Source organism: Carcharhinus amblyrhynchos, chromosome 4 (genome assembly GCF_965287045.1).
Source record: "Carcharhinus amblyrhynchos chromosome 4, sCarAmb.v2.hapA, whole genome shotgun sequence".
NCBI lineage: Eukaryota > Metazoa > Chordata > Chondrichthyes > Carcharhiniformes > Carcharhinidae > Carcharhinus > Carcharhinus amblyrhynchos.
The window spans coordinates 19,005,069-19,029,421 of NC_137327.1; the positions used below are offsets into that span (position 1 = coordinate 19,005,069).

The window sequence follows — 24,353 nt, forward strand, 5'->3', positions numbered from 1 at the left end:
AATCACACACGCCTTACAAAATATAAATAATTACAATTGCAAATTATACCTCAGGCTGTCATCATGACAATTACAACTGGTTCTCAAACACTCTCCCAGATCAGAATGCACCATCCTTAACTGTCTCCTGTCCCAATGTCGCTGTGAACTCTCCTCTCCCTGACAACCTTTCTCACTGTACTGGAATTAGCGGAGGCGAGGCGGGTCTTGGAACCCCATGTGGCCTTTTTCCTAGAAAGCCTGCCGTATGTTGTGCCACTTAACAGGCGAGCTGTGGGCTTTTACCTGGGATCAAGGACCCCAAGACAGAGTTCCACTCAACAGAGAGGTACAAGCCAATCTGAGACTGGCAGTTCCTCTATACTCAACTCGACACGGAGGCAGCGACTGCCGCTAATGCTACACAAACTTCCAATCTTCAGGTCTCCGATCAGCCTCTGACCTTCGGAAAGTGTTCTCCAAGGCAGCCTTCAAGACACATGACAATGCAGAATTGCCGAGCAGAAGCTGATAGCCAAGTTCCGCACGCATGAGGACGGCCTCAACCAGGATTTTGGGTTCATGTCGCACTACATGTAACCCCCACCATTTGGCCTGAGCTTGCAAAATCCAACTAACTGTCCTGGCTTGAGGCAATTCACAACTCTTTAAACTGTGATTATCCCTCTCTCCACTCATACTGCCTGAACCTGTAAAGACTTGATTACCTGCTAAGACTCACATTCCAAACATTATCTTGTAATTGTGTCTTTGTCTATATATGCCGTGTTTGTGAACCTACCTGTCCACTCACCTGATGAAGGACCAGTGGTCCAAAAGCTTGTGATTCCAAATAAACCTGTTGGACTTTAACCTGGTGTTGTGAGACCACTTACTCTGTCCCCCCCAGTCCAACGCCGGCATCTCCACATCATACTCAAACCATGGACACAGGGTGGACACAGAGCACAGCTGAGTGATGGCAGGAGATGATGCCAGGTGGCGGCTGTGTGGAAGTGGGTGTGAGGTTCAGCAGTAAGAACAGGGGGGTGACTTTCAGAAGGACCCCTTCCTGATGCCAGGCCCTTAGATCAAACACTGAGTCCCTTTGAATGAGGGAAGCCTCCTGACCACTGGGATATACCAGTCATGGTGGGATGAGGCCCTTAAATGGCTATTAATTGGAGGGAGAGTGGGGAGATCATCAACTAGGCTTCTCACCTAGTAGTCAGCGTGGAGAAACAAAGTTGATAGGGTCCCCGTCTGTTACCCTCCCACCTGATTAAATTCCCCCTCACTACCAAACTCACCATGGGGGAGCGTAAAGGTTTCCACCCACTGGCTGGTATTTATTGGAGGCAATGGGGATCTCGCCTGTTGGTTGCTAGGAGCCCTGCATTACCTCTTTTACAGAAGATCTGCTAAATTAAGTGCCATTCAGGCCAATCAGAAGCTGGAAGTGTGCTTGCTCAGCAGCGCCACCAGGGGGATGGTTTCTGCACCTGGTACTACACCCTCCCAAGACCTGTGGATGACCCATCTTCAGGTGAATGACGTTGGGAGGAAATTTGGCAGCAAGGGTAGGTATGTGGCTCAGTGCCCATCCCACTCCCAACCCTTCCGCATCCATCCCACCTCAACCACCTTCGCAATGCTGGATCCCTTGATCAAGCTCTGAATGAGACTCCGTCCTCCCTACTCCCCCACCCCTCCGGTAGCCAGGAATGTTTGCTTGTCCTGATCCCCACATGGTAAGTCCCCTCTACCTGCTGTTGGTTGGCAGGATGAGGTCCTGAACTGGACATTAATTATCCACTCAAGGGCCTTAATTGGTGGCAGGACGAGAAGACCATCCATAGGCCGATCTGCCAGGGACTTAATCAAGATGGAGGCAGGAGAGTGGCGTGGTCCTCACTCTCCCGACTAATTAAATCCTCCCCCACCACCAAACCCACCATGGAAGAGGGACATTAAAATTTGCCTACTGTGTGTAAAATAGATGAGCTGCTTAAAATGTGAATATTTTGTTTTCCTTCCATTTAAATGGGGAAACATCCAATGAGAGGAATTGAATGAGAGACAGAGATGAGAGAGAGATTGGAAATAAAGATTTGGAAAGTATGTGAGTAAACAACTCACCTTGGTCATATCTTGCTTATCTTTTCTTCTTGCCCACATGACAGCAAGAATGTAGAGCCCAAAAATGCAGGCGACTGTCGTAACAACCACAGGGTTATCCACAAACGTGGCAAAGAGTTCGGCCGTCCTGCTGACATCCACTGCATTGGGCATGACAAAGAAGGAGCTGCTAAAGAAGGTGAGGTGGTTGCACAGACACTGAGTACTGCTGCTGGTTGTTAGAGGGCCCACCTGAAATACACAACAGAGAAGTGTAGCAACGTGCACTCACAAGACATGCATTCTCCCACTGAGATATGGTCAGAAAGCCCCTTCAAAACTATCCTGGCAGAAAGTGAATGTGTGGATTTAGAGTACGGGTGGCATGGTGGCACAGTGGTTAGCACTGCTGCCTCAGTGCGCCAGCAACCAGGTTTTGATTCCAGCCTCAAGTGATTGTCTGTTTGTATGGAGTTTCCACGTTCTCCCCATGTCTGCATGGCTTCTCTCCAGTTGCTCCGGTTTCCTCCCACAGTCCAAACATATGCGGCTTAGGTTGACTAAATTGTCCCAGGGGGTGAGATTTTCCGGCCATGCTCGTCCTAAGAATGGAAAATCCTGTCCGAAGTCAATGGACCTTTACATGGCCCTGTCCCGCTGCTACGATTCCTGTGGCGGGTGGAAAGGGAAAATTCTGCCCTTAGTGTCAGGGGGATTAGCAGGGTAAATATGTGGGGCTATGGAGTAGTGTGGGGTTGTTGTTGGTGCAGGCTTAAGAACATAAGAACATAAGAAATAGGAGCAGGAGTTGGCCATCTAGCCCTTCGAGCCTGCCCCGCCATTCAATAAGATCATGGCTGATCTGTCGTGTCTCAGTTCCACATTCCCGCCCTCTCCCCGTAACCCTTAATCCCCTTGCCTATCAAAAACCTATCAACCCGCGTCTTAAAAAATTTAGCAAGGCAGCCTTCACCACTTCAACGGGCAGAGAATTCCAGAGATTCACCACCCTTTGAGTGAAGAAGTTCCTCCTCAACTCTGTTCTAAACCGCCCCCCCTTTATCTTGAGGCTGTGCCCTCTAGTCCTACTGTCCTTTCTGAGCGGGAAGAGCCTCTCCACCTCTATCCTATCCATCCCATTCATCATCTTATATGTCTCAATGAGATCTCCCCTCATTCTTCTAAACTCTAACGAGTACAAGCCTAGTTTATTCAGCCTCTCCTCATAGTTCAACCCCCTCAACTCCGGTATCAGCCTAGTAAACCTCCTCTGCACTCCCTCCAAGGCCAAAATATCCTTGGCTTGATGGGTCGAATGGCCTACTTCTGCAATGTAGGGTTTTTATGATTCTAGAAGTTAAAAAAACTCCATCATGTGATTGTTCAAGTTTAATATCTAATGATTTTGTTACTGATCTACAGTAACACTGTTCTTGCTGCATTCTTGGAAACCGGGTTATGGCTAATCTGAATGGGCAATTATTATATATTAATAATGCTCAAATCATCCAGATAAAAGAGGATATACACCCTGATCATTATTTGTTGACATGAGGGACGATAACCGATAGAGATATCAAAACCAGTGCTGAAATCTTTGAAGGAAAGGTAGTGTGGTAGGAAGATAGATTTTGGGAGGCAAGGATCTCAATCAAATCAGATAAATGGCATTCAAATACAAATTAACCATAATCTCACTGATGGGCAGAAAAGAGCAATTAAACAAGAGCAATAAATGCTGGCCTAGTCTGCAATGTTCACACCCCATGAATGAATGAATGCAAAACAAGACTTGATGGGCTAAATTTCTTGTCTATCCAAGCATTGTGTTCTTTTAACCCCATTGCTAGTGATGTGCTGGTATTAAGATGCAGACCTAACAATCCTCACATTCTCCTCCCCTATCCTTTATGTATTTTTATTCCATCTGGTAAATAGGATTATTACATTTATATCGCAGTAACTGTTATTACAGTAACGTCCTTACAAAATTACAGACAAAAGAACTTTGGTGCCATAAGCTGGTTTAGCAGTATCGTCTGCATTTACAGAAAAGGCTGGAAAATCTCAGCAGGTCTGACAGCATCTGTGGAGAGAGAATAGAGCCAACGGTTCGAGTTAGGATGTCCCTTCTTCACAGAGTGATAAAGGATCATCCTGACTCAAAACATTGGCTCTATTCTCTCTCCACAGATGCTGTCAGACTTGATGAGATTTGCCCACTCTTTCTGTTTTTGTTTCAGATTCCAGCTTCCACAGTATTTTGCATTTATCATCTACATTTACCTATGCAAGGCCTCAACATTGCAGAGAAGCTGGCCTTGTTCCATCAGTGTATCCAGTCAATCATAAAGCTGTGGTTGACTTACCCAACTCTTTGGGCTACAGTATCTGATTTGGCTGAAAACATTTGATTCAATAATGAAATTTTTAACAGGAATGGTGGCATCGAAATTCACAATAATACTAATGTTTTAGCATGTCAGCAGATCCTGAGAGAGCTGTTGTATTGAATGAATGATAGTTAATAACTTGTATGGGTGCTGTTTTATTGAATGTAACTTGGGCAACATATCACTGGGACCACTAAAATATGAAGTAAGGGAACTTACACGACATCCAGATGAACTCCAGTTGCTGTTAACTTCATCCCAGTATACACACTGGGATAGAAAGGAAGTGAAGGCCACAGTAATGTTAGTCGGTAATGAAGAGTTTAGGTCTGGGGCAGGTTTCACGGATAAATAATACGTCCCTACTCCATACAGCAGCTCAGCAGGAGAAATGAGCCAGGTATATTTTGCAGCTTGTTGGAAAAGATGGAGAAAAATATGAACACGGTTAAAAAAAATGTGTAATTTGTGTAACTGAAATATGCTCACATCTGAATAAAATTTCTGTTCATAGAATTCTACAGTGCAGAAGGAGGCCATCTGGCCCATCAAGTCTGCACCAACCACAATCCCACCCAAGCCTTATCCCCATAACCCTATGCATTTACCCTAGCTAGTCCCCCTGACACTAAGAGGCAATTTACCATGACCGATCCACCTAACCCACACATCTTTGGACTGTGGGAGCAAACGGAGGAAACCCACATAGACACGGGGAGAATGTGCAAACTCCACACAGACAGTGACACAAGCCAGAATTGAACTAGGGTCTCTGGTGCTGTTAGGCAGCAGTGCTAACCACTGTGCCACCATGTCATGAATAACCATATTTGAGCTTGAACAGAATTCAGCTTTGCACAATATACAGGTGCAAGTATTTGTAAAAGAACGCATCAAGGAAGTAAAATTAAATGAATAAAATGGACCAATGTGTGTATTAATCATAACTTCCCAAAAGATACATAATAGAATAACCAGGGTTGTGGATACTTCAGAATTAAATTCAACCCAGTTTCAACTGAACTTGTTAGAGTGGCACGATGACACTGCAATTGCTGAAAAAAAGAACATATCACCATTGATTTTGAGAAACCCATTAAGAACAGGTCACCTACATTCTGTATATCACTCCAGAATTCAGGCAGGAGAGATGATGGTACAGTGGTTAGCACCACTGCCTCAGGGGAGCAGGGTTCAATTCCGGCCTCGGGTGACTTGTGGAGTTTGCACATTCTGTCCCTTTCTGCCTGGTTTTCCTCTGGGTGCTCTGATTTTCTCCCATACTCCAAAGATGTGCGGGTTCGGTTGTTTGACCATACTAAATAGCCCCTTGGTATCAGGGAGAACAAGATCTGGGTGGGATTGTTATTAGTGCAGACTTCTGCACTGTTGAGATCCTATGTTCAGATTAATTAGGTAAACTACAGGACAATCAAATGATCTTTGACAGGCTGTAAGTGAGGTCTGTCAATCTACAACACATGGTTTGGGGAGGCAATAGCCCAGTGGTATTGTCACTAAACTATTAATCCAGAAACTCAACTAATGTTCTGGTGACCCGGGCTCGAATCCTGGTGATGGAACTTGAACTCAATAAAAATAATCTGGAATTAAGAATTTACTGATGACCATGAAGCCATTGTCAATTTTTGGGAAAATCCCTTCTGATTCACTAATGCTCTTTAGAGAAGGGAATCTGCTGTCCTTACCCAGTCTGGCCAGAGCTCCAGAGCTACAGCAATGTGGTTGACTCTCAACTGCCCCCAGGCTACCAGGAATGAGCAATAAATGCTGGCCAGCCAGCGATGCCCACATCCCACGAATGAAAAAAAATGTAAACTCTGACATTACTCTGAAAAAACTAACTGTTCAAATATAATGAAAACACAGTCCTTACTAAAGGTATATGACCAAAACTGCTGATTCAAGAACATAAGAACATAAGAAATAGGAGCAGGAGTAGGCCAACTAGCCCTTCGAGCCTGCCCCGCCATTCAATAAGATCATGGCTGATCTGTCGTGGCTCAGTTCCACATTCCCGCCCTCTCCCCATAACCCTTAATCCCCTCTCTTATCAAAAACCCATCAACCCGCTTCTTAAAAATATTTAGCGAGGTAGCCTCCACCACTTCAACTGGCAGAGAATTCCAGAGATTCACCACCCTTTGGGTGAAGAAGTTCCTCCTCAACTCCGTTCTAAACCGTTCCCCCCTTTATCTTGAGGCTGTGCCCCCTAGTCCTACTATCCTTTCTGAGCGAGAAGAGTCTCTCCACCTCTATCCTATCCATCCCATTCATCATCTTATACGTCTCAATGAGATCTCCCCTCATTCTTCTAAACTCTAACGAGTACAAGCCTAATTTATTCAGCCTCTCCTCATAGCTCAACCCCCTCAACTCCGGCATCAGCCTAGTAAACCTCCTCTGCACTCCCTCCAAGGCCAAAATATCCTTGCGTAAGTACGGCGCCCAAAACTGCACACAGTACTCCAGCTGCGGCCTCACCAATGCCCTATACAGCCGCAGCAAGACCTCCCTACTTTTATATTCAATCCCCCTCGCGATGAAGGCCAGCATCCCATTCGCCTTCCTGACCACCTGCTGCACCTGCAAGCTGGGTTTTTGTGACTCATGCACAAGGACCCCGAGGTCCCTCTGCACCGTCAAGCTGACCAAATCAGTTAAACTTCTTAATTTAATCTTTTTAGTCAAGTTATAGTTAGAAATATTGTCCATTTTAGCTAGATTTAACCAACACTTGAAATACTGATTTTGATGATCTGTTTTAATCTCATAAATAGTAGAAAACATTTGGAAGGATTGAAGAATTTTTCAACCTACTGTTCTCTCGTTGCTTTTTTTTCTGACTCTGATAGATTAGAAGCATCACATTCACCAGTCGTACATTTTCATTACATTTTCTAATGTTCTATTCCATATAAATCAGCAGGCGTAAGGAAATGGGACTTTAGAGATAGCTCATTCAGAGAGTTGACATGAGTGGGAAGGCCTAAATGCTTTCCTCCTATGCTTTAGAACTCTTGCGTTTTTATATAATGTGGCACTCTGTGCACACAGCTACAAAGGTAACAACTGAAAATTCTGGGAAAACTTTCTGTGGAGAGACAATAACAGAGTTAATGTTTTAAGTCTAATATGACTCTTCTTCAGAAAAATGAAACATTAAGATGGAAAAGGGTCCTTTTGCTTGTTTTCCTGTCGCCTATCTTCCTTGTGAAGGTTTGTTAATTGTTTTACTCTTTCTCTTGCCCTTACCTCCAGTGTACTTAATGTTAGGTAGTTGTGTGGTAAGTAGAAAGCTGGTCTCATTGGGTTCAACTTCATAGTTCAAGTATAGGAGCAGGGGAATACTTTGCTCAGGATCCAGGTGAATCAGTAGGGTTCCGCTGTCTGAGGTTACATTCACTTGGACGGTGGTAAGATTGTTTACCAGCTTAAATTCAGTCCGATTCTCATGCATCATATTAGGCCTGGGAAGTATTATCTGTGATAGAAACAAACTCTTTTACAATTCAAAAGTTATGGAAATATGGTCCCACCTTATTCTCAATTTATTTTTGAATTCTCTGGTAGAATTCGATACAGTGCTGTCAAATACTTCTTGGCTCTTTATCTTCATGTGCTTCTTCCGAGACAAACATGCTCTACTGTTACCTCTTGTAAGAAACTTAAAAATTACTTTCTAATGAACTGTTTGGCATTTGGAATCCAATTTAAATGGATATTTTTTAACAATGGTTCAAAAACACGTTATTGAACTGACCCCACTCCAATATTACCAGAATTTCCCTGAAAGAACTATAAATAACTAAAGCTCGCTTAGAAATGGGCAGAGTGACACACCACAGTAATCTACGTTCCCTTTCTCCCTCCGAGATGGTGCTGGGGCGAGGCAACTTCTTGCAAGCTGTGCCCAGCATACTTTCTAATTCTATCTTTTACTCTCGTTCACTCTCTCGTTTCCTTCTCTATGAACAATATGCTTTGTCTGTATAGCGTGCAAGAAACAATACTTTTCACTGTGTGTTAATACAAGTGACTGTAATAAATGAAACCAAATATATTTTTTAAATATTATAATTTTTGCTGAGATAATTTTCAGTGTTTGTTCCTGGAATGGGAGCATTATTAAAAAGATGAGCATTATTGCCTATTGCTTATTATCCCTTTGAACTGCTGCAGTCCACTTGATATAGATACTCCCACAGTGCTGTTAGGGAGCTCCAGGATTTTGACCCAGTGATAGTGAAGTAATAACATCGCTCTGTTGGATGTGTTGATCTATGTGGCGGAAGCTGCAAATTTGGAAGGTGCTGTCAAAAGGAGCCTCAGTGAGTTGCTGCAGTGCACCTTTGTAGATGGTACACCCTGCTGCCACTGTGTGCTAGTGGTGGTGGAGAGCTTGAATGTTTAAGTGGTGGATGGATTCCAATCAAGTGGACTTCTTAGTCCTGGATTTTGTCAAACTTCTTGAATGTTGTTAGAGCTGCACTCATCCAGGCAAACAGAGAGTATTCTATCACACTCCCAACTTGTGCCTTATAGAGCATGGATTGGCTTTGCAGAGGCAGGAGGTTTACATTCATTTATTAGTATCACAAATAGGCTTACATTAACACTGCAATGAAATCACTGTGAGAATGCCCTAGTCACCACAGTCTGGCACACGTTTGAATACGCAGAGAGAATTTAGCGTGGCCAATGCACCTAACCAGCATGTCTTTTGGACTGCGGGAGGAAACCCACACTGGCACAAGGAGAATGCAGTAAAAAGTCTGACAACACCAGGTTTTAGTCCAACCTATTTATTTGATAATATACTCACAAGCTTTCGGGGTTAGTCCCTTCGAGGTGACGAAGGGACTAACCCCGAAAGCTTGTGAGTATATTATCAAATAAATAGGTTGGACTAAAACCTGGTGTTGTCAGACTTTTTACTGTGTTTACACCAGTCCAACGCCGGCATACCCACATCATGACAAGGAGAATGTGCAGACTCCGCTCAGACTGTGACCCAAGATGGGAATTGAACCCAGGTCCCTGGTGCTGTGAGGCAGTAGTGCTAACCACGGTGCCACTGTTTTTAGTTATTAATTCAAAATTCCAAGCTTTTGGTAGTCACAGTATTTATATGACTGGTTCAGCTCAGTTTCTGGACAATGGTAACCCCTAGGATGGTGGGGATTCAGTGATGGCAACTGGTTAAATTTTTTTTATATGACTGTTCAGGGGAGATGTTTCGTATTGTTTCTTACAGGAGACAGTATTTGCCTTGTATCTCTACGGCGTGAATGCTACTTGTCACTTATCAACTCATACCTGAGTTGATGTAGTTCTTTTTGCATCTGGGTACGTACTACCTCAGTATCTGAGAAGTTGTAAATAGAATAGCTAGTCCTGAGCTCAAGTCTTTGGCACCACAGATCAAGGTGTTCCAGCAACCCCGTGGTGGGTTTTATCTTGGCAGATGGGGCGAGCCTTTGGTGGCCAGTGGGATTTTCTGGTCCTGCCGAAGCCTACGGTCTTTTGCATAACTTGCCCACCCTGGTGCCAGGAAACCTGTAATGGGGGATTGAATTTGACAGGACTGGAAGGTCTTGCTAGCAGGAAAGGTTGGAAAGTCCGAAAGAAGTGCTGGTTAGGTGGATTGGCCATGCTAAATTCTCCCTCAGTGTATCCGAATAGGCACTGGAATGTGCCGACTAGGGAATTTTCACAGTAACTTCATTGCAGTATTAATGTAAACCTACTTGGTCAGAACATTGAATGCAGGACTTGAAATTGTACAAGACATTGGTAAGGCCACATTTGGAATGCTGTGTACAGTTCACTCTATTATAGAAAGGATATTATTAAACTAGAAAGAGTGCAGAAAAGATTTACTAGGATGCTACTGGGACTTGATGGCTTGAGTTAGAAGGAGAGGCTGGATAGACTGGGACATTTTTCTCTGGAGCGTAGAAGGCTGAGGGGCAATCTTACAGAGGTCTATAAAATAATGAAAGGCACAGACCAGCTAGATATTGATTACAGTCAATATCTTTTCCGAAAAGTAGGAGAATCTAAAACTAGAGGGCATAGGTTTAGGGTGAGGGGGAGAGATACAAAAGTGTCCAGATGGGGCAATTTTTTCACACAGAAGGTGGTGAGTGTGTGGAACAAGCTGCCAGAGGCAATGGTAGAGGCAGGTACAATTTTGTCCTTTAAAAAGCATTTAGAAAGTTACATGGATGAGATAGGTATAGAGGATATGGGCCAAATACAGGCCATTGGGATTAGCTTAGGGGTTTATAAAAAAAGGGCGACATGGACAAGTTGGGCCAAAGGGCCTGTTTCCATGTTGTAAATATCTATGACTCCACTTGTGATACTTTGAAATAAACTTGCCTGCCCACAACTTTTGTTTACAATTTTGAGAAATACTATTGGTTAGAAAAGCCTCAACTGTACATTAGCCTGGAAATTCTTATTGGTGATGCTATTGAACTATTAAAACTGAAAGTGGGCAGATGGAGGTGAGTTAGAGATTTGACTTCTTTCCCAACCTGCCTCTCCCCAGTTGGCCCCAGTGTTAAAATCCCCCCTCAAATATCAAGACTTTCTTGATGATGGAAACAAAGGAACATAGCTCATAGATTTACCTCAATTTCCTCTGTCAGATTCCAGACAGAATGAACCGTGCCATTTACTGACGTCAGTGTCAGACCACTCACAGCTCCTGAGACTTCATTCTTGCTCGCCCATGTGAAAGGGTTCACCGAGAAGCTCACCACCTGAACAAAGATAAAGTTTTGCTACTTGCTGAATTTCAATTCAGATCAAAGATACTGGGTTGTGATTTTTCAGTGAAAAAAACAGAGTAATTGCCGTCCCTAAAACAACAGTACAAATCCTGGAATTCCATACAGTAAGATTGGAAGGGGTGACCTTTCACCTCAGGCAGTGACAAAAAGCCAGTGATTGTGAATCAGCTGCTCACTTTACACTACAAAGAACAAAGAACAACACAGCACGGGAAACAGGCCCTTCAGCCCAACGAGCCCGTGTCGCCGTTTTAACATTGTGAGTTCCCTCCTCCACCCGTGGCCCTTGTCTATGCTTATGGCACTCCACATTGGAAACCAGGGGAGGCTAATTTAGGGACAATTTGTTACACCAATCAGCCTAAGAGCACATCTTTGGGGTGTGGGAGGAAACTGAAGGGCCCGGAGAAAACCCATGCAAGCACGGGGAGAATGCGCAAACTCCCACAGATACTGGCCCAAATCCATGTATCTGCACAGCAATCAGTGATAGTCACTGAGCTGTCGTGTTGCACTCTGGCCGATTTTCTTCTCTGTCGACTTTGACTTGGTTCAACCAACATTAATGGACTAAATAAAGCAGAATTAACGAAGATAATTCAGTGCATTTTTAATACATTTATTGCAATGTTAAAACCAGAGTTTCTTCTGCAACAGCTCTGAGAACAAACTGATCCTAATTACAGCTATAAATTGGTCACAAACCTGCTGAAATTCAGAGGGGAAGGCTGTTCTTTTCTTCAAAGTATTTTCATAGATTTCAGCTCTTGTTCTAGGTGGGAAGGAATTAATGCCTGATAATTCCTGAGGCTGTGTGTGACATTAGCGTGGTGAATTAAAACTCCCACCTACTAATACTTGAGACTGAAGACCCTTCTAATATTGAATAGAGTCCAGAGACCTAAGTAATTCTCCGGCCTCTCCAGCAATGCAGGCTCACCGGGAGGCTTCCGAGCAGTTTGGGATGCCTTCAATGGGGAATCCCATTGACAGAGAATCCTGCCACCAGCAAAGTGTACACTGCCACCCACCATCAAGAAATATGCACTGGGAGGTCGGAGAATCCCACCCCATGTCTCACGCTGTCCAGCTAGGTAAGTTCACCTGCTGTTTTAGGCTCTTATCTTTCCAGCTGTTAACCATTTAAGTCAACATGCTGCCAACCTTTTAAGCATCATAGCCTTCAAACTGCTTTAACTTACTTAACACTTATCTCTATTTTTACCGATAAACTTCAATGTCCTCAGAACTAAAATTTACCTTGAATATATTCACATGACCAATGAACTAGATAGTGGCAATAGTGGCAACAATCTAGTTGGGGTGGCACAGTAGTTAGCACTGCTGCTTCACAGCTCCAGGGTCCTGGGTTCGATTCCTGGCTTGGGTCACTGTCTGTGTGGAGTTTGCATATTGTCTCCACGTCTGCGTGGATTTCTTCCGGGTGCTCAGGCTTCCTCCCACAGTCCAAAGATGTGTGGGTTCGGTTGATTGGCCAAACTAATTTGCCCCTTAGTGTCCCAGGATGCGTAAATTAAAGGGGTAAATATATGGGGTTCGGGCCTGGGTGAGATTGTTGTCAGTGCAGACTCGATGGGCTGAATGGCCTCTTTCTGCAAGATGGCGCTCTATGATTCTATGATAATTTACCCATTCCATTTTGGGCAAACCAGATGACCTGCAGTTTCATGTGGGAGCCAACTTAAAATATGCAAATTGGAAGTTCTACACAAGCTTTAGGATCCTGATGCCTGATTCACATTCACCACTGATACTGGATGTTAAGCAGCCTACTCAGCAATCATGAAAGGTCCACCGCAGGCCATTGACAAACCAGCTAAGTTTCTTGGGGTTTGTTTTAACAGATTTATGAAAGACCAGGAAAGTTGCTCAAAATTACCCTTCTCCCATGTGTTCACCCAGTGCGATTGTTCAACCAATTTTAGATTAAATCGAAATTTTAGCCTTTCCATTCAAATAGGCACATAAGAATAACATAGTGGATACAGCTTCATATATGGTGCATTATACTCACCCGCACATCAACTGTGTCCATGTCATCTTTAACATTCAGAGACCGGAAAGCTGGAAGCGTGAAACTTGTCATAGCGGAATCAGACAGCATGATGGAATTTTCTTCTGCACTATCTGCTGCCATCCTTCAAACACAATCAACAGCAATTCACTTTATGTCAAGATTTAACTGATAAAAGTTCCCTGCATGATCAACGCAAAAAAAATTCATAATACCAATCAATTAAACATGAATAACTTCTAGGTTTTGAATAATAATGTTTACCTTGGTGTTCTCCCATAACCTGCACCAGGTTTGATGTGATTTGATTTATTACTATCAAATGTATTGGGCTGCGGTGAAAAGTATTGTTTCTTGTGAGCTAAACAGACAAAACATACCATTCATAGTGTACATAGGAGACAGAGAAAGGAGAGGATGCAGAATATAGTGTTGCAGTCATAGCTAGGGTGTAGAAAAAGATCAGCTTAACATATCTGATTTGATTTATTATTGCCACATGTATTGGGATGCAGTAAAAAGTATTGTTTCTTGCGTGTGATACAGACAAGCATACTCTTCATTGAGTACATAGGGGAGAAGGAAAGGAGTAGGTGCAGAATATAGTGTTAGAGTCATAGAAAGATCAACTTAATATAAGATAGGTCCATTCAAAAGTCTGATGGCAGCAAGGAAGAAGTAGTTCTTGAGTTGGTTGATACGTAATCTCAAACTTTTGTATCTTTTTCTCAACGGAAGAATGTGGAAGAGAGTATGTCCGAATGCACGGGTCCTTAATTATACTTGCTGCTTTTCCGAGGCAGTGGGAAGTGTAGACAGAGTCAATGGATGGGAGGCTGGTTTGTGATGGATTGGGCTACATTCATTGGGTTACATTGGAGCTCTTTGCTGTCTGGGTCCTTTCAAAAGTCTGGTGTTAGCATTGAAGAAGCTGTTCTTGAGTCAGTTAAAACCTGATCTCAGGCTTTTGTATCTTTTTCCTGACAGAAGAAGATGGAAAAGAGTATGTCTGGGGTAAGTAACAAAAACAAAAAAGTGCTGGAAAAATCTCACCAGGTCTGACAGCATCTGTGAAGAGAGAGTAGAGCCAATGTTTCCAGTCTAGATGACTCTTTGTCAGAGCTGTCAGACCTGCTGAGATTTTCCAGCATAATTCTGTTTTTGTTTCAGATTCCAACATCTGCAATATTTTGCATTTATCTTTATGTTTGCGGTATGTCCATGTGTAAATTTGATCACAGTTTGTGATCTTTTCATACGTTGGACTGCCTGAAGGAAATATAAGAGAGTGATTGATACCATTAATATTAGCTACACCTTATTGGAAATTCTTTGAAGTAGAATTCAGTTTTAGATTGTAGTGAGAATCAGGCAACTTTTGACATCTGGTATACTTGCTGCCTGCTATTCAGTTCTATTGACATCATTGAAACTGGCTACCAAGTGGTGGGTGTAACAGGTAGCTGATGTTATTTTTCCCATTTCCAGATACTACCCAGATGAATTCCTACCCTGTTATATTAACAATTTACACATTAAATCCAGTTTGTTAAAGTTTTTTAGGTGACATATTAACCCTCCACTAATACTTCTGCACTAGATTTAAACGGAACTCTCTTTCTTCATTTTAAGTTTTATAAGAGTTGTATTGTGCTTTCATCTGGTTTCATATCTCACCGGCTTCAATTCATATGAAGGTAATAAATGTGGATTCCTTTCAAGGTCTAGTTTATACCTTGTAATAAATTTTAACTAAGTTTATAAAATGGGAAACAATCCAAATGTTTATATAAGACGATATGTTGGAGCACGGTGACACAGTGGGGCGGCACGGTGACACAGTGGGGCGGCACGGTGACACAGTGGGGCGGCATGGTGACACAGTGGTTCGCACAGCTGCCTCACAGCGCCAGGGACTCAGGTTCAATTCGTGGCTTGGGTCCCTGTCTGTGTAGAGTTTGCACATTCTCCTTGTGTCTGCATGGGTTTTGTCTAGGTACTCCACTTTCCTCCCACAGTCTGAAGATATGCTGGTTAGGTGCATTGACCTGAACAGGTACCGGGATATGGCGACTAGGGGAATTTCACAGTAACTTCACTGCAATGTTAAAGTAAAGCCTTACTTGTGACTAATAATAAAAAATGATAAACTTTAAAAAACATTAAACTTGGAAAATATCATGGAAATTTTACCTACAAATCAAAATAGTAAGGTAGAATCTTCGCTTTGCATGCAAATCAGGAAATTACATTCAAAATATATTTAAACTTGTGCTGCTTCGAGCGACAGTTCAAGTTTCTGAAAAGTTAACTTAATTCTTCAAAAAATGTAAAATTTTCCATAGACAACTGCAATTGGACAGTGTAATAGAAAGTAATTGTCACTTTAAGTATTCCCTGATGTAGGTAAAGGTTGATCGCTGGTGTAATTTATCAACACCTCTAAAACTGGGTTTATCAGCAATGGGAGGTGTCTTTAATAAGTGGCTAGTCCTCCACCTCTGAATATCTAATTTAAATTAATTGAAGATGACTAAAAAAGAAACCAGTGCAGTTGAGGCTAAAACACTGTCTGATTTAAAGAAGAAATTGCATAAAGGGATCAAGGGATATGGGGTGGAAGGGGGAATCAGGATATTGTCTTTGATGATCAGCCGTGATCAAAATGAATGGCAGAGCAGTCTTGAAGGGTCAAATGGTCTATTTCTACTTCTAGTTTCTATACAGAACCATTTGTTTGTTTCACTGGTGTACATCAGCCAGATTCTGAGCATATTGAACTGAAAACCGTTTTGAAACGTGCCGACCCGGGCCCATGTGCAGAAGAAAATAAATACAATTCGAAGGGCCTTCTTGATTTAGTGTAGCTGGCACCATCTTGCAATCTCAGCCAGGGCCTGGCCAGCTCGGTGGGCAGGGCTAAATCAGGCGAATCGAATCTTAAACCAATGTAAAATAATGTATCTAATACCAAGGCTGGAATCTTACAGCCGTTCATGCCAGTGGGATTTTCCCATCCCGCTGCAGTGAATGGTGATTTGGCTGGGCGCCAAATTCTCCAACCTCGTTGCAGCAGGGGCGTGGTGTGCGTGGTTAGTAAGATCGTGCCCCAAGTGTTGGTGACCTTAAAGATAAGGGGAGGCACGGTAGCACAGTGGTTAGCACTGCTGCTTCACACCACCAGGGACTTGGGTTTGATTCCTGGCTTGGGTCACTGTCTGTGTGGAGTTTGCACATTCTCCTTGTGTCTGTGTGAGTTTCCTCCGGGTGCTCTGGTTACCCCCCACATTCTGAAAGATGCACTGGTTAGGTGCATTGAACTGAACAGGTGCCGGAGCGTGGCGACTAGAGGATTTTCACAGTAACTTCATTGCAGTGTTAATGTAAACCTTACTTGTGACTAATAAATAAATAAACTTAATAAACTCACTGATTTTTTTAAATACCCCGATTGTGCTGTTTTGGTCAATTCTGCCAGGTTTACACGGATGTTACAAGGATAAACCAACACAATGCGTTTTAACTACAATGCTACTGCTTGTGAGAAATTGTTTCATTTTGCACCAATGCCATAGTTATCGAGAAAGTCCAAAGTCAGTCCAGAATGAATCTGGATGAAGCTCCCTGACTGAGGAAATGCCTTGTACCTTTCCCATGATATTTCTGGGTAGAGGGAAGCTAGAAGCATTTAATGTTAGAAAATTTTAAATTTTATACGTTATAAATTATGTATTTTCATTTACTATATACCGCACTATTTTTTGCCTCACAGTTAATACCTCTGATGTAAAAATGAGAGGAGAAATTGTGACTCTAGGGTTTTTCTGTATGGAGAAAGCTGACTGGCATATTTCCAAATAAAATATTATTTATCCTCCTTCCGAGAGGCATTGACTCATCGCTCCAGCAACCACACCCATTATTCACCGAGACACATTCCCCTTGAAGTTCACTCACCGCTCACGCTTCCTAATTCTTAAAGGAATGCTCTGCATCTAACTCCCTTCCCTCAGTTCAGCAAATGTCACCATGATGAATTCTCATTGCTCAATCCTGGGACTGGAATACCTGGACCCCTGCTGGGCATGTTTTTGGCAGCGGTGGTGGGGGAGCTTGTAAAACACAAGGAGCGGCAAGGCCACCACCTTCCCACCCACCCAATGAGCTGTTATGTGTTATGTGGGGAGATGACGAAAACAGCAGCCTGCCCGCCATTTTGAAAAAGCTTACTAAGGAGCAATTGAGCTTGTTTTCAAGGCAAAGGTCCCTAAAAGTACACTAGTCACACCATAAAGTAGCTAGCGTGGGCAGGTACAATGGAGTGCACCGGCCTATTTTTTTTAAAGAATCTTGTAAAGGAGCACAGCTTTCAGGGGGTGCCCTTTGCACATCAGTGGCATCCACCCAGGATGTTACTCCAATTTGTTTCTCCTCACCTGATCTCCAAAATACACACTCCCACTCCTTCGCCCATTCCCTCTGCCCAAACTCTCCCGGGCCCCAAACCTCCGACTCACCTGAGGCCAGGCACCATGGCTGCCAGCACTATGGAGCTGCTTGCAGACCCAGCATCATCCATTGCTCAGTTCTGACATTGCTGGGACTGGTAGAGCTGCCACCACTGGCCAGAGAACAACTAAAGGGGCAGAAGTCCCACTCTCAGCCTTTTCAGCCCATTAAGGCTACTTCTGTTCGGTGTATTGGTTGCCGGCTGACTCTTGCAATTGGGGTGAATGGGTGGATGGATGGGTAGTGAGTAATGTGCCCTGAGTGACATCCAGCTCTTTGTTTCAGTCCCAATTTGATTCAGTTTCACTCTGGCATCAGATTTACTTGAGGGAAATTGCTGATCTCTAATGAGTTAATACCATCAAGGGGCAGGCTTATATCAGCATTGATCAATGACAGTCGAAAGATTGTAGGTTCAAGCCCCACTGCAGGAATTGTATACCTATTGAGAATTCAAAGTTTTAATAGGGGCAGATGCCTTCTTATTGAAGAAATATTAAACCAAGTTATTGGGGTTGTCATGATGATGTAGGAAAAAACACCAAGTTATGCAAGTTATTGAACTTTAAATGAGATCTATGGATTTTAAATAATGGACATACGCCAAAGATGGGTGAGAATGTACATTCAGTCACAGACTGAATCCTTGGTGGTTTATATTAAGAGAAGGGCAAACAAATGATACCCTGCTCCCAGACAAAGATACACCATAGTACGAATGCTGTCCAGAAATAATTGTCATTTCCTATGGAGACAATGGGAGATGTGTATCATCATAGAAATCATAGAAACCCTACAGTGCCATTCGGCCCATTGAGTCTGCACCGACCACAATCCCACCCAGGCCCTACCCTCATATCCCTACATATTTACCCACTAATCCCCCTAACCTATGCATCTCACTACTCTAAGGAGCAATTTTTAGTATGGCCAATCAACCTAAGCTGCATATCTTTGGACTGTGGGACGAAACTGGAGCACCCAGAGGAAACCCACACAGACATGAGGAGAATGTGCAAAATCCACACAGATAGTGACCCAAGCCGGGAATCGAACCCAGGTCCCTGAAGCTGTGAAACAGCAGTGCTAACCACTGTGCAATGGTGCCACCCCATCTCAGCAGGAATGCTCCCCTGTGAGCAATTTTCCAGACAAATTTGGGACTTCTGCCTTCCAGGAATATGCAAAGATAGAGATAAAAGTTAACTGCAAAATTTGGTCCTGGGTGTGTAAGTGAGTAATACTGGAGAAAAGCCAGAAGACCCAATCCCTGCAAAGATTTGCATATGCTGTCATTCTGATTGTTGAAACAAACCAAGGCAGCCAAACCACAGCTGAAAAGGGAAACAAGGAAGCTTCTCAAACAGACAGCAGAAAACCAGAATCTCAAAACCAACAATTCATTTGCTGAAGTCAACATTATTTGAATCTCGAATCTCAACATTTTATCAGCTGCTTCCCACAGAAACCCAAGGACTGTTTCACATTCTTCTGTTTACTTGCTTGGGGCTCAATCTTCATTTCTAATCTGTATGGGTGTACATGCATGTGTTTTACCATTTCGTCGTATTTAGTAATTAATCAACGTACTCTTTCTTTTACTCAAGAAAGCCTGGCTTAAGTTGGCTCCCTTCAAACCATAAATAGTGGGATTGGGGAAAGTTATCTGTAAAGGAAGGGATCCTCTTTTTTTTCTGCATTAATCTTGTCGCGGCCAATCGACAGGGCTGAATGAAGAAGGGGGGGCCAGTTTACCCCCCCTCACCTGGGGATCGCAACAATTTGGGGGTATTCCAACTGCAATTTAATAAATGGGTCAAAAAGTTTGGGGACCATCACCTGGGGACCAGTCATAACATTCCTTTTGAACATTGTATTTGTTCCTGAAATGCCCTGCACAAAGTATCTGGTCTGACTGTGCTTTACCAACCGAGCTAAAAGGAGCAGCAATTTCAGAGAATCAGATATTTCTATCCCAAGCACTGCCTTCAGTAGTCAGGAAGCTTAGTGATTTAATTTTACAGTTGAGTAAATCCCATGACCAACTGATATCTTTGTGAGGAATTATAAATAATGACTAATTGGAAGCCTGGCGTTGGGAGTCAGAAGGGGAGTAAATTGCATTATTTTAAAAAACAGTATCAATTCCCAGCTCTCACAAAACTGGTTATTGGTCGCTGCTCAGATCCTAGCGATCTGGGTGGGGTGGGATGTGGAGAAGGGGCTGGGTAGTCTGAAATTGAGGGTCTCTAAGGTCAGAGGTGGGAAAGCTTTGAGGCGTGTGGGATGAATACAGGGAGACTGGGAAGTGAGAATCCAGGGAATGGGGGCTTGCAGTGAGGGCTCAGGAATAGGGTAAACATGGAGGGTTGGGTCCACAGAATCGGGAGCAGCAGCAAAAGCAGTAAGGTAATGAGTGGGAGAGGAGCAGAGTGAAACCTATGACCTTACTGTATGTAAGTAATGAAAGAATGTTTCCACTGATGGTTGAATATGGGACAAAGGAACAAAAACAAAAGGATTATCACTGGAACAAACAAAGCAGCAGGAAGGAGGGAGTGTAATTGAATTGAGTGAAGTAAAGCCGTGTGATTCATTACATCAAGTGACTATATTGAGGTAAAGGCAAAAATTTCATTTCAAAAAACATTTGATTGTGTGCCCAAGTGTCATGTGGTCACAGTTTCACATGATCAAACTTTCCCAATTGTCTCAAACCAGGATTACTTACCCTAACTGGGGGGCTAGAAGCCAACCTGAAACTGGGCCTTGGGACTTATTAGAATAATTTGGACAAGTGACCAGCACCTCACAGATACCTCAACCTTAACGAAGTAAAGTCAGAGAATGGAAAGGGGGCACAATTGTTAGTCTGTGAGATCAGTTCGCTTCCCAGTTCTCTGGGTCCATGGGGATGAATTCTGAGATTGAAAACAGAAGCCTCTGCCTTTGGTTGCACTATCCAATTTCTGGGGGGGTGGGGGGAGATTTGGTTGGGGGTGGGGAATTGGTGAGGGTGTAAAGAAGACATTAGGTTCCTTATTTGCCTGTCTAAGAGTCCAATGCATGTTTTAATTTGCCACCAGAGAAATTTTACAAGTGGCTAGGTCAGTAATAGATCAGGTATCTTTCAATCCTTCAGGTCACTTTGGGAGGGGACACCGACCTGTATCCCTCAATTCCCTGCCTGTTCATGTGTCTGTCCAGATAAGTCTTAAACATAGCTAACGTGCCTGCCTCAACCACCTCACTTGGCAGTGCATTTCAGACCCCCACCACTCTCTGTGTAAAAAACTTCCCCTGCACATCTCCACTGAACCTTCCCCCCTTTACCTTGAACTTGTGCCCCCTTGTAATTGTCATTTCTGCCCTGGGAAAAAGCTTCCAACTGTTCGCCTTCTCTATGCCCCTCATAACTTTACAAATTTCTATCAGGCCGTCCCTCAGCCTTTGTCTTCCCAGGGAGAACATTCCTAGTTTATTCAATCTCTCCTCACAGCTAATACCCTCCATACCAGGCAACATTGGGGTAAATCTTTCCTGTACTCTCTCCAAAGCCTCCACACCCTTCTGGGAGTGTGGTGACCAGGATTGGACACAGTATTCCAAATGTGGCCTAACCAACGTTTTATATAACTGTATTCGCCAACTTTTATCTGGTTACCCGGTTATTCATCTCATTTCTCTTTGTGGGACTTAGCTGTGCTCACATTGCTCTCTCTGATTGTTTACCTGACACCAGTGTGCGTGCTGCAAAAGTAATTGATTGACCATAAAGTGCTTTAGCATGTGTAAGGCGCTGCATAAATGCACTTCTTTCCTTCTTGATGACTCCACGGACTTCTCAACATAGATTTCAAAACTTATCACTGATTCCCTTGGACCAAATCAAAATTCCATCCTTAAATAATTAAGTCCAGCAGGCGGCGCTGGTTCAAACAGGCTGAGGCTTTAAAAAAAGAAACAACACCAGTTCTGTATCACAGCCGCACTGTGATCAAAAAACATACCCTGTCATTTTATTGCTAACTTCTATTGAAATCTCTTCAAAAACATAAAAGTTTTTTTGAAATCTCTTTGAAGAAACCTCAGCAGGAATAACTTGAACATAAATTGGCAGGCGTCACACTCTCAATTTTAATTGTGTTGCTGCCAGGGGGAGCATTAACAACCTGAAACCAAAACGTTGTCCTTTATGCTTCTGATTCAAGGACACAAAATAAACAAATATTTACAGGGAAACTTAAAAGCATTTAATTATTATGTAGTCTTCTCCATGGATCATGGTGCAAAGCTGAGTTCATACATGGGGGTGATTTTCCAGTCCCATCGCGCCTGGTGCAGATTGCACCGATCCCAGAAAATTGCATGTGAGCCTAAAGGTTCTGTGCCCAGCGCCAAACTGTTTGCAATCATTCCATCCCCGTTTCTAATGGCACAAACTGGATCATGCCCAGAAAAGGTGTGGATCCAAGTATGGCACGGTGACACAGTGGTTAGCACTGCTGCCTCACAGTGCCAGGAACCCGGTTCAATTCTGGCCTGGGGCCACTGTCCGTGTGGAGTTTGTACATTCTCCCCGTGTCTGTGTGGGTTTCCTCCGGGTGCTCCGGTTTCCCTCCACTGTCCAAAGACGTACGGGTTAGGTTGATAAATTGTTCCCAGTATCAGGGGCATGAGCAGGGTAAATACAAGGGTTTACTGGAATAGGGCCTGAGCGGGATTGTGGTCAGTGCAAACTTGATGGGCTGAATGGCCTCCTTCTGCGCAGTAGGGATTCTGTGATCCTATGATTCTATGTTTGAGATAGCATTTAAATATGCATAGCCCATTCAAAACAGGATTCTCCCAGCTTCTGGGATCTTCCGACATTCAGGTGCAGCACAAGAATGGTGAGAATCACTACTGGTCTGCACTAGTGGAAATCTGATGCGATGTTGGGGGGCTCGGAAGCTCCTGGGTGGTCAGGGGCATGGCTGAGCAGTGCCCAACCAGCAGTGTCCGTCTAACACCCAGGCAGTATCCACTGGACACCCTGGCAGTGCTGTGCCAGGGGCAGTGCCAAAGGCCTGAGTGGGGGCAATGATGTGGGGGGGGTACTATGATAGAAGGGTTATGATGGGGGGAGAGGATGGAAGGGCTATGATTGGGGGGGGGGGGGTCACGCAGGTAAGGTCATGTAGGTAGGGTCATTTGGGGGGGTGGTTTTGGAGGGGGGAGCAGAGCAAAGCGATTGTGGAAGGGGAGTTGTGCAGGGCTGGACCAAGAAGGGGGCATGGTTGGGGAGCATATCAGGGGTTAGGCAGGGGGGCCCATCAGAGGGCACCAATGCCCCGATGCGGGAGATCCGTGCTAGGGAGGGGGTGGGGGAACATGCTGCTGATGGGGGTGCTTCTGATATTCATGGGGGGAGGGAATTTCCCTGCGCACTGTGAGATTGGGTCGCCCTTGCGAAACAATGCCCGACATCTCTGCAGCCGGCCTCAGAGTTTCCCCTCCCAACACCCTGCCCCCACCGACAGATTGGCGAGGATCGTTCCAGTATTCTCGCCATTATTCCAGATTATTCCGCCCATTGTTTCGAACGAACACTTTTTAAAAACTGCTTGTGTATTCCGTACTCCTGACGAATGGCAGGGTTCCGTTCCAGCTCTGAGTCAGTGTAATGATCAATGAGAATGATTTCCCTTGATGTCTCCTCCAAGTTTCTCTCACTATGGGATGGTGCCATCTCTGGAATGGTTTCTACTGCGGCTCAATTAGTGGGACACTAAGTACTTTGGCAAAAGCTAACAGAAAATGGAAGATCCAAATTGAAGTTGTGAGAATTTAATTACAAAAATGTCTCCTATGTCTAGTTTTAAACACATTGTTCAGCTGGTCAAGTTATTTTTTTAATGGCTGACTTCTAAATCCATGAAGTTAGCTTTACTTCATTTTTGAGGAGAAAGATTGCTTAAACTTAACCTTTGGTTGTTTGCAAATACTCAGTGTGATGATGCAGACGTCATCAAAATGCATCACTGTGTCCCTTCTGCTTGTTATCATAATAACATGCTGGACGGACAATGTTCCTGGTTTGTAGTCCTCTAAACCACAAGGATTTTTGCTAAATGAGTTTGTTCCAAAGAACATTTAGAGCCACAATTTAACTCCTTAAAAGGGGATACAAAATATGTGCGCATTTTAAAGTGAGATTGGAATATATCAGGCACATGTTGTGAAATATCAGGCACAGCTTGGAAACCATACAGTGTTCATCACTGTGGGACTTTTAAAAACATTGCAATATCCTTTACCGGGGATTTGAGATCTGGCTGACCTGCAGATGCTGTGGGAGAAATCTTAACAAAAAAATCCTAAGTACCAAACGAGTGTGAAAATGGGAGAGAATTTTTGATGAGCCCTCAGACTGTATCTTATGTCACTTAGTGCAAAAGATGAGGCAAAGTGTGATTCATGCCAGTAGGAGGAGTGGATGGAAAGTTGCCTGAT

The 24,353-nt window shown here is 43.7% G+C and overlaps 1 protein-coding gene across 1 annotated transcript in view; it reads right to left on the reverse strand.

The window, feature by feature from the left end:
* The window catches only part of LOC145341734 (polycystin-1-like protein 2), a 118,647-nt gene that overhangs the window by 46,255 nt on the left and 48,039 nt on the right, over positions 1 to 24,353 (reverse strand). The window contains exons 20-24 of the mRNA XM_080186595.1: positions 13,350 to 13,473; positions 11,153 to 11,284; positions 7,767 to 7,995; positions 4,710 to 4,903; positions 2,119 to 2,349 (exon numbers count right to left, since the gene is read on the reverse strand). Coding sequence (XP_080042721.1) covers positions 2,119 to 2,349; positions 4,710 to 4,903; positions 7,767 to 7,995; positions 11,153 to 11,284; positions 13,350 to 13,473 — 910 coding nt within the window. The remainder of the gene's footprint in view (positions 1 to 2,118; positions 2,350 to 4,709; positions 4,904 to 7,766; positions 7,996 to 11,152; positions 11,285 to 13,349; positions 13,474 to 24,353) is intronic.